Source organism: Cupressus sempervirens, chromosome 4 (assembly GCF_028749045.1).
Source record: "Cupressus sempervirens isolate cs-2001-9-10 chromosome 4, ASM2874904v1, whole genome shotgun sequence".
Taxonomy (NCBI): domain Eukaryota; kingdom Viridiplantae; phylum Streptophyta; class Pinopsida; order Cupressales; family Cupressaceae; genus Cupressus; species Cupressus sempervirens.
Genome location: NC_143121.1, coordinates 191,298,851 through 191,314,796, shown reverse-complemented (window position 1 = coordinate 191,314,796; position 15,946 = coordinate 191,298,851). Strand labels below are relative to the sequence as shown.

Sequence of the window (15,946 nt, the reverse complement as noted above, 5' to 3'; positions counted from 1 at the left end):
TTTCATCTCATCTGTGACATTTTCAACATTTTCCTTTCATTTGCTTATCAAATTCACAACTTGGTGTCTTTGACCTTATTTGACAATATCGACTGATGTGACCAGTCTTCAAACAACTAGAACATGTAGTTTGACTCAAACATCTTTTTTAGTCACCTCTAAAGTCTTTCCTAATACAATTCTTAGGAACATGTCCATATTCTTGACAATAATGACAACTATATCTTGTATTATAATCCTAGTTATAAAAGTTGCCATTGTTCCTTACATTTGCTTGCATGTTTGATGACCACATGGGTTTGGATTTGTACTCAAAAGCTCTATGTCCATACTTTTGATAGTTGTAGCAATATCCTTCAAATCTTTGTGTGTGCATGATCCTGGATCTACATTCATGTGCCTAATGACCTTGTTTGTTGCACTTGTGATAGTGAACCATGCTCTTCTGCTTGAAATTCTGGTTTACAGTCTTGATCCTGCACACATTAGCAATATGTCCTTTCTTACCACAATTATGACAAGTAGGTTCAGAGTTCTTACCTTTATTGCTCCTTTCTTCAGCTCTTTTGGATGACTCTCCTTCTTCAGTGCTTGTGTATCCTAGTCCAGATGTATCATTATTGGATCTAGGAGATCTCAATAATTACTCAAAGTATTTGAAGGCTTCATTTGATTTGTTGAAAGTTTTAGCAAATTTATTTTTCCTATTTAGGTCACTCTTCAATTGCTCATTCTGTAGTTCCAATTTTCTTATCTCAATGTCTTTGACATTCAATTCATAGTTGGCATTCATCATTTGAGTTAGAGCATCCAATTGCATGTTGGAAATCTTGGTTAGCTCTGATGACTTTTTTCCAATCTGTTTGTCAAAACTCTTTTCTCATCTTCAATCATGGCTTTGTCTTCCATATCTTTCTTTTCTGTTTAGTCACCTCACATATCAGTATGGCTTGTGATTCTTTCTCTAACTTGAGATTTCTGATTTCCTCAGCTTAGGCTTTGTTCTTTTCTATTAGATCTGCAATTGCTACATAAAACATTGGAGTCTCCATTAGCAAATAGCTTAGTAGTGTCTATCTCTTTGTATTGTGTGTCGTTCTCCGCAATAGAAATTTCTTTCCTTCTCTTCAAAGATTTCTTTAGTTCTTCTCTTGCTTCATCCAGTTGATGTAGAATGAGTTGTATTTCAATTCCCTTATTCTCAATAATCTTTCCCAACTTGTAGACTTCCATTTCAAAATCTTTCCTCAAAGCTGCAAAGCTTCTCTTTCAAAGAACTAGGCTCTGATACCAATTGTTGAAATTACAATTAGAAAGGTAAACTTCTGGGGGGTGAATCAATAGTTTAAACTTGGACCCATAAAATTTTTACCACACATCCATCTCATACATTTACTAAGTAAACTAAAATAACATGTAAAGCATGTACATCTAGAACATGAAAGCAATTAAACATTCACACATGCATGACACTAGATATGATTACCCAAAAACCCTCCAATTAGAAGTTAAAATTGAGGTGGGGATGACACCCACAAATCTTCAAGTCAGTGCTACTACAGTAATAAAGTGTATCCAATGAAGGTTACAATGTTTTGACCATGAAACGTGATCTGTCATGTTAAAGGCTTACAAAGACTATTAGGTCTTACCATGTTAAAGGATTTTAAAGGATTTTAACACCCTATTAGAAGTGTGTTTAGTTAAAGGACTTCAACTCTCAATTAAGTAAGTATAGCCTGTTGGGACTATGCTATTAAGAGATTTGACTAATTCACCTACTAGTATGATTCAGCAATTATCTTGCAATTAGCACTTGGTTTCTTGATGACAAATCACCTATAAACTATTGTCTTCTCGATCCTTCTTGATCAGATGTCCCTTTTCTATATGCTCTTCTCTTTCCTCTGTTCTAATCTAACTGATTCTACAAAGGAATATCATTTCATAACTCCTTAGCCAACATGAATGCTTTGTTTTCACATGCAAACTACTCTCTTCACTCCTTCATACACCTTACACATGCTAGAGATTTTACTGTTTGTTGTCCTTAAGAAGACTTTGGTGAGTTAGGGTTAGGTATGAATCAACGGTTGTGATTCATCCATTTTTTTCTACTTAGTCCTTCCCTTTTTATGATTGGATGCATGTAATTGCATTGGGAATCCAACTTAAGATTCATCTTTATCTCCAAAATATCACAATTGATCTTTAAGTCAGCTCAAAAATAGTTTACATGGTTATTTCTGCCTTAACAAATAGTTATGTCAAAACTATGTCACTCGACATTTGAAGTCTCTAATGCTCAGCATACATTGATCTCTATGTTGTGAGTTCGCATTTTTATTACTCAGCATGCACTTTTTACTTGGCTCCTATGTCACTCAAAATACATTGCCCACTCGACACTTAAGTGACTCAGCATATGAGTGGCTCGACACTTATTATGGATTTAGTGTGCTCTAATATTTACATTTTTTGCTAGACATGTACTACTTGTTTGCTATGAACTAAGTAAATAACTAAAGTGTGTTGACACTCACTTGTCAAAACCAATCTGAGATCAATAGGTGTCACTGCAATTCCATTTTCAAGATTCAAGTAGGCTTCTTATGCAAGAAGGTGACATTCAAAAGGAGGTTGTCCATTTCTTTGGGAATTTACTAAATTCTGTTGTAACTTCCCATGCCAGTCCTGAAATATTGGACTGCATTCCTACCCTAGTTTCAAATGTGCATAATGCCAAATTAATGCAACCCTTTTCTTTGGATGAATTTAGGAAGGTAGTTTTCAGCATGGGTGCAGACAAGGCACCTGGTCCAAATGGATTGTCTCCTTTATTTTTCTAGAAGTGTTAGGATTTCATTGGGAGGGATATCTTTCTAGCTTTGGAAGAGGATAGGATTCATGAAGGGATGTTAAAGCAATTCAACACAACCTTCATCACTCTTATTCCAAAGTGTGCTCAATGAAAAACCTTTTCTGATTTCAGATCCATTTCCTTATGCAACATGATTTATAATATAATTACTTTAAAGTAATTTCTTTGAGGTTGGAAAAGATCATTCCTTTCATCATCTTAGAACAACAAGGTGGTTTTGTTCCTAGAAGAGAAACAATGAAAGGGGAATTGATTGCCCACGAAGTACTTCATTCGATCCAAGTAGAGAGATTACCCTCAATGGTATTAAAATTGGACATGATGAAAGCTTTTGATAGAGTTAACTAAGGTTTTTAAGGAAAGTCTTGGAAAAAATGGGTTTCCATAGGAAATGGGTTAAGTGGGTAATGAAATGTATATCGGGAGCAAAATTCTTGGTATTGGTTAATGGCTCGCCTTATGGTTTTTTCTCTTTATCACAAGGAGTTAGGCAGGGTGATTCCCTCTCACCATTCTTTTTTATCATTTTTATTGAGGGGCTAGGAAGGATTATTCAACAAAAAAAGTCTTTGGGCCAATGGGAAGGCATTTCCATATGTAGGTCCTTAGCTATGACTCATAATCTCTTTCTTGATGATTAGTTATTATTTGGTAAAGGCAATCTTCGGGAGGCCAAGGTTATCAAAGAGACCATCAATAATTATTGTTCTACTTCAAGCCAAAAACTAAATGTATCCAAAATTTTCTTTTTTAACATTAAGAGAATGGTGATGGGGGATATTCAAAATTGTTTGGGTTTTGAAAGGTGGTTGAAACCCCATGTAAATACTTGGGCATTCCTTTCTATCAAGGTAAAGGTAAAGTTTCATATTAGAGCTCTATAATCTAAAATATTAGAGATTAGATTTCTTCTTGGAAGGAAAGATGGCTATCCTTGGCTAGGAGGATTTTTTTGTTCAAGATTTTCATCTTCACTATTCTAAATTATGTTATGTTAGTCCTTCTTTCTCCTAAGAGGGTTCTAGAATCAATTAAGAAATATCTTTGAGACTTTTTTTGGAAAGGCAACTTAGATGATAAAAAGAAGATTCCGCTAACTTCTTGGGAAAAGATGTGCATTCCTACATCTTCTAGTGGGGTGGGGATTTATAACTTTCTTTATAGGAATCTAAGTTTGGGAGCTAAGTTGACTTGGAAATTCTATGAGAAACTAAGTACCCTTTGGGATCAGATCATCAGAACTAAACATTTGGATTTGGATAATCTAGAGAGAATATTCACGATGAAAAATCCTCCAGTAGGATCCACAATGTAGAATTTCTTGGTAAAGAGTAGGGAGATCTTACTTCCCAACCTCTGTTGGGTAATTAACTCTCGTGACAAAGCCTTTTTTTGGTTAGATTTTTGGAACAATTATTGCCCTCTTAATTCACTTGGAAAATTTCCTATTGCTCAAGTGTTTTTGGAGAGGTTATGGGGTACCAATATTCGTGATTTCCTCCCCAAGGCTAGTGCTTTTCTTTGGCTTGCACTTCATAAGCATATTCTCACTAGGGATAGACTTTAGAGACTGGGTATTTAAGACAATTTTATGTGTATCTTATGTTGGAAAGTTAGAAAAGATGCAGATCACCTCCTTCTCACTTGTGATTTTTTCGATGAATGTTGGAGTAAAGTTATGGATAGAATTGGTTGGATTAGTCTAGTTCATAGGACACTCCCTCAATGGTTGATTGGTTGGCCCTTATTACATAATAGCTCCTTTTTTTGCAGCAATTTGGAGGGTTGGTCTTACACTAGTCATTTGCGGGATATGGTGGGAATAGAACAAGAGGATTTTCAGGAAAGATTTTTTAGAGGTGGATAAGGTGTGTGAATTGATGGAACACTCGATATCTAAGTGTGCCAATTCTTATTTCATGAGGATGAAAAGCTTATCTTCTATGTTTACTTCATTTGATTCTTATGTCCTCAATAACTAGAAACAAATTTATATACCATTCCAAGGAGTTTTGGGGGATAAAAGATCCAAGAAGGATATTAGAAGCAAAATCAAGTGGCAACCACCCTCTAGTTCTTTTGTTAAGCTCAACTTTGACAAGGCCTCCAAGGGAAATACAAAGGTAGATCGAGAGTGGGCTATGTTATTAAGAACCATTCTAGTAATATACTAAGGGCTTCTTAGTCTAGAATCCTTGATGCTTCTAATAACATTGCTGAGGCATAAGCTCTTTTGGAGGGTATTAAAATGTCTCTGGATATGGGTTTTAGGAAGCTTCATATTGAAGGCAATTCTCAACTTGTTACATTTGCTCTTTCCTCTTATTCCTTATTGTCTTCGGATCTATAGTATGTCATTGGAGAAGTCTAGAGGCTCCTGCCAAGATTTCAAGCATATAAGGTCTCCCACTACTATAGAGAAGAAAATCAAATCGTTGATCACCTTACCAATCTGGACACTAATTTGGAGCAAGGGTCTATAGTGGTTGAAGGGTCTAATGTGGCTGAATTGTTAAATCTCACTGATCAGCGCCATCTCCAGTCTTTTTTGTCTTTTTGATGATCTAAATGACAATCTCATTATGACATTGCATCTTATGTTGTATTGACTATACTTGACAGCATTCCTTTTCTTGTAATTTTTACTTCTATTTAATAAAATAAAAGTACATATCTATGACCCTTTTATCTAAAAAAATGCATAATTATAAAGCCCGCTCTAAATGTTTCTCAAAATATCAGCCAGTTTAGATAATTGTACTATGGAAAACTTACAAAACAAGAATTGGATAGGAATAGTGAGTGGGTGAGAAGCTGAGAGCACCATGACGTCTGTGTTAGAGAAATAAGCCAAACTTAAAAAAATTACATTTTACTTCGACTTCCGGCAATAACCAATACTACCACTAAAGAAGCCAAGCTAAAAAGTTTGCACTCCATTTCGACATCATACAATAAACAATACGACCATTAAAGGGTTGAACTCTAAAATTGCAGCATTTTACAAATGACGAAGGCTATCAAGAAATGAAAATATTATTGTTGTGACGTGACTTGTTGAGATGAAACATGAACCTGAAATGATATATTATGGCTGAGATAAAGATGTTATATTCTGGTTGAGATAAAGATGTCAATGTAGTGGCATGGCTTGTTGGAGTGAAACATGAACATTCGACGCCTATGGTTGACACGGACATGGCGATACATATGCAAATTTATTGTTGAGCAAGTTTAACAAACACAGGTGAAAGAATTCGCAACTAATACCTTACGTCTGGTGAAACAAGAAGAATGGTTTAAAGGAATTCCAATCTTTAAAGAGCTTTCAAAGTTTTCAAAAAGTGAATTTTTAATAATTTTGTGTGGGCTAGTGAGCATACACGCAAAACTATATTGAAAGCATGCAAGCTCACGGAAGAAATCCGGTCCGAGATGTTGGGAAAATGAACGACTTGTTTGGGTGGCAATGTTAAATTCCAAGTATGTATAGCGCTCTAATGTCTTGTTGGCGAATGTTGTGCACCTTTACAAAGAAAACCAGAAAGAATAGCGCACGCACAATCTAAGCTTCTTATGGTGAATCTTTAGCATACACGTCAAGAATCTTATCGTGTGGAATGGCATAAGATCCCTGGTGCGAATGTTTACAGCTCTACGAACTCAATTAAAAATTAATTTAAATTTTTATTATTATTTGGATATAGAATTATATGTTTCTTTTTAATTGTCTCTTACATTAACGTTTTAATCTTCTATCTCTCTTAAACCTGAGAACTTCTACATAGACACTACGGTATTTTCTTAAGTTAAAAATACTATTTAAGAATTAGATATATGTGTATATGGGATATTCATTCAAAAAAAAAATTCTATATCAATCTTATTCACTTATAAATTCTAATCTTTTCAAACAATTTGGATATGAAGTATAAAATCTATAAGGCTAAAGGTTCCCAAACTTTGGAAGATCAATGTCACATTTAAGAAATGTGTAAAATCAAAAGTATATTTGGTTGAGTCATCCATACCATCTCAAAAATATTGTTAACTTGACATGGTCAAAATTATTAGTGTTTAGCTCTATATAAACTTACACCTACTATTCAATCATATTTGATCTTTGTTACCCATATTATCTCAAGAAATTATCAACTTGCTATAGTCAAAATTATGAATCTTTTCATATCCATCATCTCCATGGTTCTATATATAAATGCATATATTAGTCAATCACATTTGTCCTTGTGACTCACAATATCTCAAGAAATTGTTAGCGACATGGTCAACATTAATAGTCTTTACATATCTATCCTCTTAATAGTTTTGCATAGTAATGCACCTACTATCCAGTCATATTTGATCTTGTGACCCATAATATCTAAAGAAATTATTCTAATTAGATAAAATGGGAGAAGGTTCAGATGCTTATAACAAAAAGTCCAATGTAAAAAGAAACGAAGCTCACAAGGAATGAGACCACCCAACAAACTAACCAAAACTAATAAGTAACAACAAAAGGCCCAAAAAACCTATATCAAGAAATTGTTTCCTTGGTATATGGTCAAAATTATATCTTTATGTGCCACACCTCATGAGTTTGTTTAGAACATATGTGAAATACAAAGATAGCCTCATTTACACATATCATAAAATTGATATTCTACCTTTTATATCTTAAGATAACTACCCTACTTTTTTGCACTGATCTCTTTCATAAGTGTCCCCGTATATGCCCTCACATGTATAGACACACAACATTTACACCCCTAATCATTTTGTATCTTATCACAAGACTAAGCCATTAATAATTTCTATATCTCACACTAAAATGTAACAATTCATTTGACATGATAATACGACTTTACTTTTCTCTATCGAATAATTATATATTCCAGTCTCTATTCTTTTTTTTATCATCAAATTCATATCTTTAAACTTTAGTCATTCTTTCTACACATAATAATCCCATAATCATGTAGCTGGTCTAAACAACCACATTCTATCCAACTACCTCGACCCAAAACATATTCTCATAATCATGTAACTGGTCTATCAAAACCACATTTTATCTAAGTTCCAATATTAATCTCATAATCATGTAGCTGATCTATACAACCACATCCTATCCTTTCTATATTAATGTAAAGAAACAAATTAAGTGAAGGAGAGTGCATTCACAGTTCTTTTGGTTTAGGCTTACATATTATGCACAGATGCCGTGAGTTGAGACATCTGCAACTACATAATCTCCTAAATGTCTTCTATGTCCATATTCTATTTAATGTAAGTTTAGATTTGTCGAAGCGCCTCGTTAAAATCATTTTTTTCCAATTTAATGAACTGGTCTGTTTAAACCTACATAAAAAATGCGTCCAAAAGTTGCGGAATCTGATCATATTCCAGACTCATGGCGGCGCAGGCAGAAAATGGTGGTAAAGGCGTAGAAGCTTGGCTTGTAACCACTCGAATTTGCTTGGAAGTTTCGAAGCCTTTTCTGCAAACCCATTATGTGCAAACTTCTGAAACTGGTTTGTCTTTTATACTCAAAGTATCGTGCACGGGGTTAGACTGGTGTGTTTTCGTGGTAGTGTTTTATATATATATCTTTTAAAGATTTGAACAAATGGAATGTTCTCATTCAAAAGTTTAATCATAGTATAAGATAAATAGAGTAGATTTTTTTTTTGGATGGTTTAAATATCATATCTTTATTTGATTCTTATATTAAAAGTATTAAATAGTCAAAGTTCACTTTTTTTTTATCTCTTAATTTCTTCCTTAGTATGTTATCTTTAAGGGTGGCCCTATTTAAAAATTTACAATGTATTGATGATGTTCAGTTGTGCATGGATTTTATTGTATGATTTATTTTTTACTCTGACCCATCATCATAATAAGAATAATTAACAAGAAGAAATAAACTTTTACTATTTAAGACAAACTAGAAAGATAGGAAAGTGAGAGAAGGGTGTAGATTTCTTGACACTTATACAACCTACATCTCACTGTCCACCTCCTTTCTTTTTAGTTGATCTCTCTGCTGCAAATTCATTTATTTTCCTTTAGCACTCTTATCTATGAAGGATCATAGAATGTGTCCAAAACATTGAAGAAAAACTTCAACGCAATTGAATCCAAAAACAAGGTTAAACACAATTGAAAATAATATATGGATTAGGAAAAACCAAAAAAACCCTACCAAGTGCATATTTTTTAAAATACCTTGTAGGTCCCAAAAAAACAACCTCCTTTTGTACATTGAAATATTTAAAATAAATATTTATAAAACTACAAGATCTACCAATAACTCCTTTAAGAAATGGGTAGTCATTGCTATTCCAAATAAATTAATCAACCCCTTAGAAAGTATATTTATAAAACTTTTATTTTCCCCTCACACATGATTGTAACCACACCTTGTATTTGGACTCATATTTCTAATGATAATATACAATTCCATGACATGTAAGTTTTTAATGATGAGCATTTTTATTATAATATTATTATAAGTAGCAAGATCCTACACAAATATATTCTAGTCTTTCTTTTATTTAGATATATATTATTAAATCTTTTGACAATAATGTATATTTTATATTTTAACTTCACAATTAGATATCTATTTTTCTACTTGTATTGTTTTTTTTTTTTTTTTTTAAATTTGCAAGATCAAGTTCAAATATGAAAGTGTGAATTCAAAGACATGTCATTTAGTGCATTGTTGAGCACTACAATTTTTATTTTAACTTCACCAAACTATTACTGATAATAATGAATTTTCTAGTATATTCACTTAAATCTCACTTAAAACCTTACATTAATATTTTTTTCAAAACCCTAGTTCTTGCATTAAGACACTATAACACTCACTATTTGAAATCTCAAACACTTTCAGATTCATTTTACTATACAAATATTAGCTAGTTACATGTATGTTGCATATGCTCTTGGTGTGTCTTTTAACTATTTACAAAATCATTAAATTGATCAAAGAGAAAATGGAGAGTCAGTCCCATGCATTTATATTAGCAATTCCAACCAATCTTTTTTAAAACACAACATGCTTTTTCGTTTATAGTTACAAATATAAGAAAGTATTAGTTAAAATTACACAAGTCCTAAAGATTCAAGGTTCAAGGTCACTTGGCACAATTAAGGTAATAGTTTTAAGACAAGGTTGTAGGTGTAATGATCGAGGTTACAATCACAAACTTAACCAATTTTCATGCATAACTCAAAAAATGTAGAACATAATCATTACAATATAATTACTATGTATTTTATTTCATTTATTTGATCTTATTTCAAATTTGTTCTATATATATAAGCTTAATTTATAATCTTATTGCTTATGTAAATGAATATGCAATATCATAGCATTGATATCTTTGCTCAATGTAAGATGATTTGGTGGATTTGGATCATGGGCATCTTGATTTTATACTCTATATTTACGAAAGCCAAAACAATGTGTCAAATGTATTTAAGATATTCTATACAAAATTTGGAAGGGAATAATACTTCAATCTAATTATAAGATATCTCACTTCAAGATTTTAAAATATGTCATTAGTTTAAATATGTGTAAGAAAATAGATAAGATAGACAAAAAAAATTGCATCGCAAGAAACATATTTAATCAACCTTATTTGAATCCTTCAGGAAAATAAAATAAAATAATTAATATACATAGCTTGTAAATTTTGAGATATACATTCTTTTTAAATATGTATAAATAAATAAAATATAAAATAGACATTACAAGAAACATATTTGAATATATATTTTGAAATGTACAATCTTTTTGAATGTGTATAAATAAATAACATATAAAATATAGACATTACAAGAAACATATTTGAATATAAAGTATTCCAAAAAAAAAATTTAAACTAATCATAATATATATATATATATAATACTATATATATAATCATTACAAGAAACAATTATTCTTTCTTGTACTCCTGCAACATCTTTCCTTTTATCCCATTCTCTATATATATATTCCTCCCTTGATCCCTTATTTTGTACTCAAGGTATTTTCTACAAAGATTTTTTATTAAATTTTCCTAATAAAAGTAGAAAAGAACAAATCATAAACATGAAAATTGAACTAAACTCGTAAAGATTACAATCCGCATCTCTAAAGTAGTAATTGTTTTTAAAAAACACAAAAAGACACAGAGTTTATGTATGTTGTTCTCATCTCTTCTTATATACATTCATAAATCCTTTACATGAGAAGAGAAAGCCCAATCACTTCTATAATAAAGACTTGAAACATTGAGAAAATTATGAACAAGAATGGAGAGGGAGCATACCTTTACCTTGGAGAAAGCCAACGCCACATAATCATCAAAACATTGTTTAATTAAAAATAAATTTTATACTAAGTTTTTTAAAATAATAAAAAGCTCAGCAAACCGTCTTTGGCCGGCGACTTGTCCGCCAAGTAACCTGACAACATTGACTACAGACCATTTCTGCGTGTGTTATCAAAACCGCCACGTTTTCGAGTCACCGCTTTAATTTCTTATATAATTAAATAGCTTTGGAAAGACAAGAAATCATTTACCATTTGCGAAATATGGGTTCAGATGGTCTTGACAGTTGTGATCTTGCAGATGATTTCAACCATTCTCTTGATGATGATGTAATTTCTGAAGGGACGCAGTTTAATGTGGGGTTGAAGAGTCGTATTGAGGATTTGAAGGGGCATTTGTTCCACAGCCAGGTGTCGGTTGTTGGCGTTCATTGTATGGGAGGTGGTGGCAAGACTACTCTTGCCTTGGCTCTCTGCAATGATCTCCAAGTTAAAGGTATGTCCCCTCTTTTTCATAATTTTCTCAATGTTTCAGAGTCTCTATTATAAAAGTCATTCCGTTATATATCTCTGGGTTCCTTATGTTTATATCCACTGTTATGAAATCGGGAAAAAAAGGTTCATTTTATTCTGCATGCATATAACACGGTATCTAGTTTAACATGCGTGAAGCAAACAGGGGAGAAAATTGAGCAAAAAAATATGGAGCGCAGATATTACAACTTGAACTCCAAACTTTTGATCTCCTTTAAAAAATTTGTCTCCTTAAATATATAATTATAAATCTACATCTTTACATCCACAACAATAGGCATAGGCCAAAATCTATTTTAGATTCTAATGGCTGGATAGACTCACTATATAACAACTAAAACTATCTCACAAACTTCAATTTTGGAGGCATCTTCAGATGCTTTAGCATCAAAATGATGGAATGAACACCTCTTCTTGAAGATTAATCTCAAAAAATAGACTTACAACACACAACTATAAAAAAAAATCATAACCTTTCCTCTTGTAAACAAATTGATTCAAACATTTATTTATAAATAAATGCAGTGATTATAAAAATCAAGATAAATCAATAGATAATTCAAAATAATAGGAGAGAAGTTAAAACCATGAGTATAAAGCATGTAATAAAATCTGAATGTGTAAGGAAAATATTTAAGAGACATTTTTACTCGTAAAGAAATATTTACAAATTGTATACTTATTTTTTCATATAAAAAATGTATTGGTAAATACATCTAAAACATTAATGAATACATTTTATTTTCCTCTCTAGCTCTCAAAATAAATTGTAAATTATAATAATCTGTCTAATTTCAAAAACTAGATTAGTTACATGTAATTGTTATAATTAAGAAAAAAGAATTGTCTCCTTTTCATCACACAAATATTACATTAATTCCTTAATGATATACACAAGTACAACCTTAGTTTCATAATCTATATTCTTTCAATAAAATCAATATAATTGACATATTGTATTTTGTTTCAAAGACATCATTCTCAAAGTTTTTGTTTAATATAAAATCTTTTAAACATAAAATAATTTAAGTTGATGGTATTTTTTTTGCTATTTAATATAAGATAGTTATTTATTATTTTTATATAGTATTAATTATCTAAGTGTTCAAATAATAAGATCATGCAAAACTATTCAACTTCACCAACAAACTTAGAATTCATTTCAGAATTAATTATTTTTTACTGTTACAATTATGAACATAAAATCATTATTCAAATTTTATTAATAATCCTTTTTATTTAAAATATCATCATATAGAAATCCCTATTAAAAACACAGACTTTTGGACTCTGTTACGCCATATATATTGCACAACAATTTTTCTTCGATACGTCGTATTCTGAATTTGTATTAGATAAAGAGGCTCTCTAGTACACGGCTAGGTTAAAAGGATTTTTTACTGTATGTTACGATATTCAATCTAAAACACACTTGTTTTCATTTATTTTCACAACAATGTGATTTTCGTCAGAGTCTCACAATCTCCAGACTTAAAAGAGATATTAGAGACTATTTGGGAGAAGATAGCGGGAAGGGAAAGATCAGAGTTCAAGGATGTGGAAAATGCGCACACAGAGCTACAGCAATTGATTTTGGATCAATCCAAGGCAGCTCTAATTATTTTGGATGATATTTGGCGTAAAAAAGATGTGGAAAATTTAGTATTTGAAGGTTCAGGATGCAAGACTGTAATAACTACCAGAGACAAATCCACCATACCCACAAACGCCTCTACACAACTCTATCAACTACCATTGTTGGGCCCAAAGGATGCTTTCTCACTTTTCGGCTTCTGGGCTACTGGACAGACATCAGTTTCAACTGATACAGATGCAAATATTATGCAGGAGGTATGGATTTTTATTTTTATTTTTTCAAAAAAACTTGTTGCTTTGTGAGTTTCATATAGAACCAATTAATTAGCTATTATTTAGATTTGTTATCCTTGATTAAAATTTTGCTTTACATTTTATGAATTGCAGGTGCAAGCAATATGTAATGGTCTGCCAGTTGCTCTAAAGGTGATTGGAAGTTTATTGCATGGGGAACCCCAAGAGGCCTGGAAGGAGAAGCTGTCTAAAGGAGAATACACATCAGATTATCACAAAAAGGGGTTTTTTAGATCACTGCAAACCAGTATTGACTCCTTAGCTGATGTAACCAAGGAGTGTTTACTAGACTTGGCGATATTTCCAAAGAACAGGAAAATATGTGTTGATGGACTTTTAGATATCTGGTTCTATGTTCGAAAGCTCCAGAAGGATGATGCTTTTGCCATCTTATCAGAACTTTCAAACAAAAACCTACTGAAATTTACAAGCAAATCTAGGTAATTGGCTTTCCTTGTATATATTGTTGTCTATTCGTATTATGTTTTTCAACATTAAGCTGAAATATTTGTACTGAACAGGGGAAGTACAACAAACTCATATGAAAATGCCTCGGAGTTGTACATTTCCCAACATAATGTAATGCGAGATTTTGTATCATATTTGGCACACAAAGACGATGCAGTTCACAGCAAAAGGTTGGTCATAACAAGGATGGAGTCTGGTTTACTAAGTGAAGGGGAGTTTATTAATGATAGTACATTGCACACTCAAATTCTCTCTGTTTTCACAGGTGAGTTATTCAAAACTTCCACATGCATTTTAGCTATTTCTCTGAAATACCAAACCATGATTTGCAGTATTCATCTTTTATGCTGAATTGTAAAATACACGGTGTGACATTAAGCACTCTTTTTTATTGCATGAGAAATACAAGCCCCATTTTCACCTTCAATGACCAGTATTACTAATAGTAGTTGTCATAATTAATGCAAATTGTTCTAAAAATGATTTCTTTGTGATTTATACATGCAGAACCTATGGAGGAGAATCACTGGCCTGATATTGATTTCCCTGAGGCAGAGGCTCTGATGTTACTCTTCACTTCAAGAGAATACATTCTTCCCCCATTTTTGAAATCCATGAAAAAGCTGAAAGTTCTGATGGTATTCAATTGCTGTACAAAGAGGGCAACAGTGAAAGGTCTAGATATCTTATCTTCACTCCCTGAACTCAAGAGCATACGGTTGGAGAGGTTGATTTCACCCCTTGTTGAGAAACAGAGCATTGGAGAACTACAAAGCTTAGAGAAGATATCATTGAGCTTATGTGAAGGATTTGGAAATATATCCACACTTGACACAACCAAGCTACAACATTTTAACCTGGACCACAGCAGTGATTTGGAAAAGTTGCCCATTGAAATCTGCAATATGCCCTCTTCTCTGTCATGGTCTATTACCAACTGCCATCTACTTCAGAACTTACCATGTGATCTTGGAAATATGAAAAGTCTAAGAATGTTAAGGTTGTCGTCATTACCAGGCCTGAAGGAGCTTCCAGTATCAATTGGAGAGCTTGAACACTTGGAATATCTGGACATTTCAGTATGTGAGCGTTTGAAACAACTTCCAAAGGAAATAGGGCAACTCAAGAAATTAAGGGAGTTTGATATGAGAGAATGTTCTCGTTTGAGAAGGTTACCCACAACCGTTTGTGAATTGAGTTCTCTGAAGCTTGTTTTATGTGATGAGAAGATTGGAAAGCAGTGGATGAGGGCGAAGAACATTTCTTTATCCGAGCTTACTGTTGAAGTTGTGGAAGCGCGCTTTAGTTTGGACTGGCTTGATGATTAAACTTGTTTTCTTATAGTGAAACAATCTTGACATCTCTGGATAATAGTACGAGAAACTATTGGATCACATTTTATGCTTCATATTATGTGCAAAAAAATTGTTGATGAAATAAAAAGCATTCATACAATTAGTTCAGAAACTGCGGATTACTATCTTTATAGACTGAAAATTTGTGACTCTTTATGGTTCGCACATTTATATGATAAGATTAAATTAATTGTTTTCTTGTGATTTAATGGTTTAGACTGGACTCACTCTTTGTAAAATTATTATTAAATTAATTCAATAGTAAACCAGTTTTAATCAATTTTCTATATTAGATTTTATGTGCAAAATTTTCAACATTTTATATTTAGAAGATATTATAAATCGGTTTCTTGTGTTTGTCTAGTATAATATGTAATGGCGATTGATTTGCCAAAATTGACCGTAATCTCTTGTTTATTTGATAGATTGATTATCACTATTCATTCTTAGATCAATTATTGGTTCTTAATTTGAGACAAGGCTGACTGC

The 15,946-nt window shown here is 32.3% G+C and overlaps 1 protein-coding gene across 1 annotated transcript; it reads left to right on the top strand.

The window, feature by feature from the left end:
* The first annotated feature begins 11,474 nt into the window (after positions 1 to 11,474).
* On the top strand, positions 11,475 to 15,569 carry LOC149560643 (putative disease resistance protein At4g33300). The gene is made up of 5 exons (XM_089823634.1): positions 11,475 to 11,706; positions 13,234 to 13,595; positions 13,728 to 14,074; positions 14,156 to 14,367; positions 14,610 to 15,569. The coding sequence occupies exons 1-5, from the start codon at positions 11,475 to 11,477 to the stop codon at positions 15,428 to 15,430; spliced, it is 1,974 nt and encodes a 657-aa protein (XP_089679760.1). The 3' UTR covers positions 15,431 to 15,569.
* Positions 15,570 to 15,946: the final 377 nt, after the last annotated feature.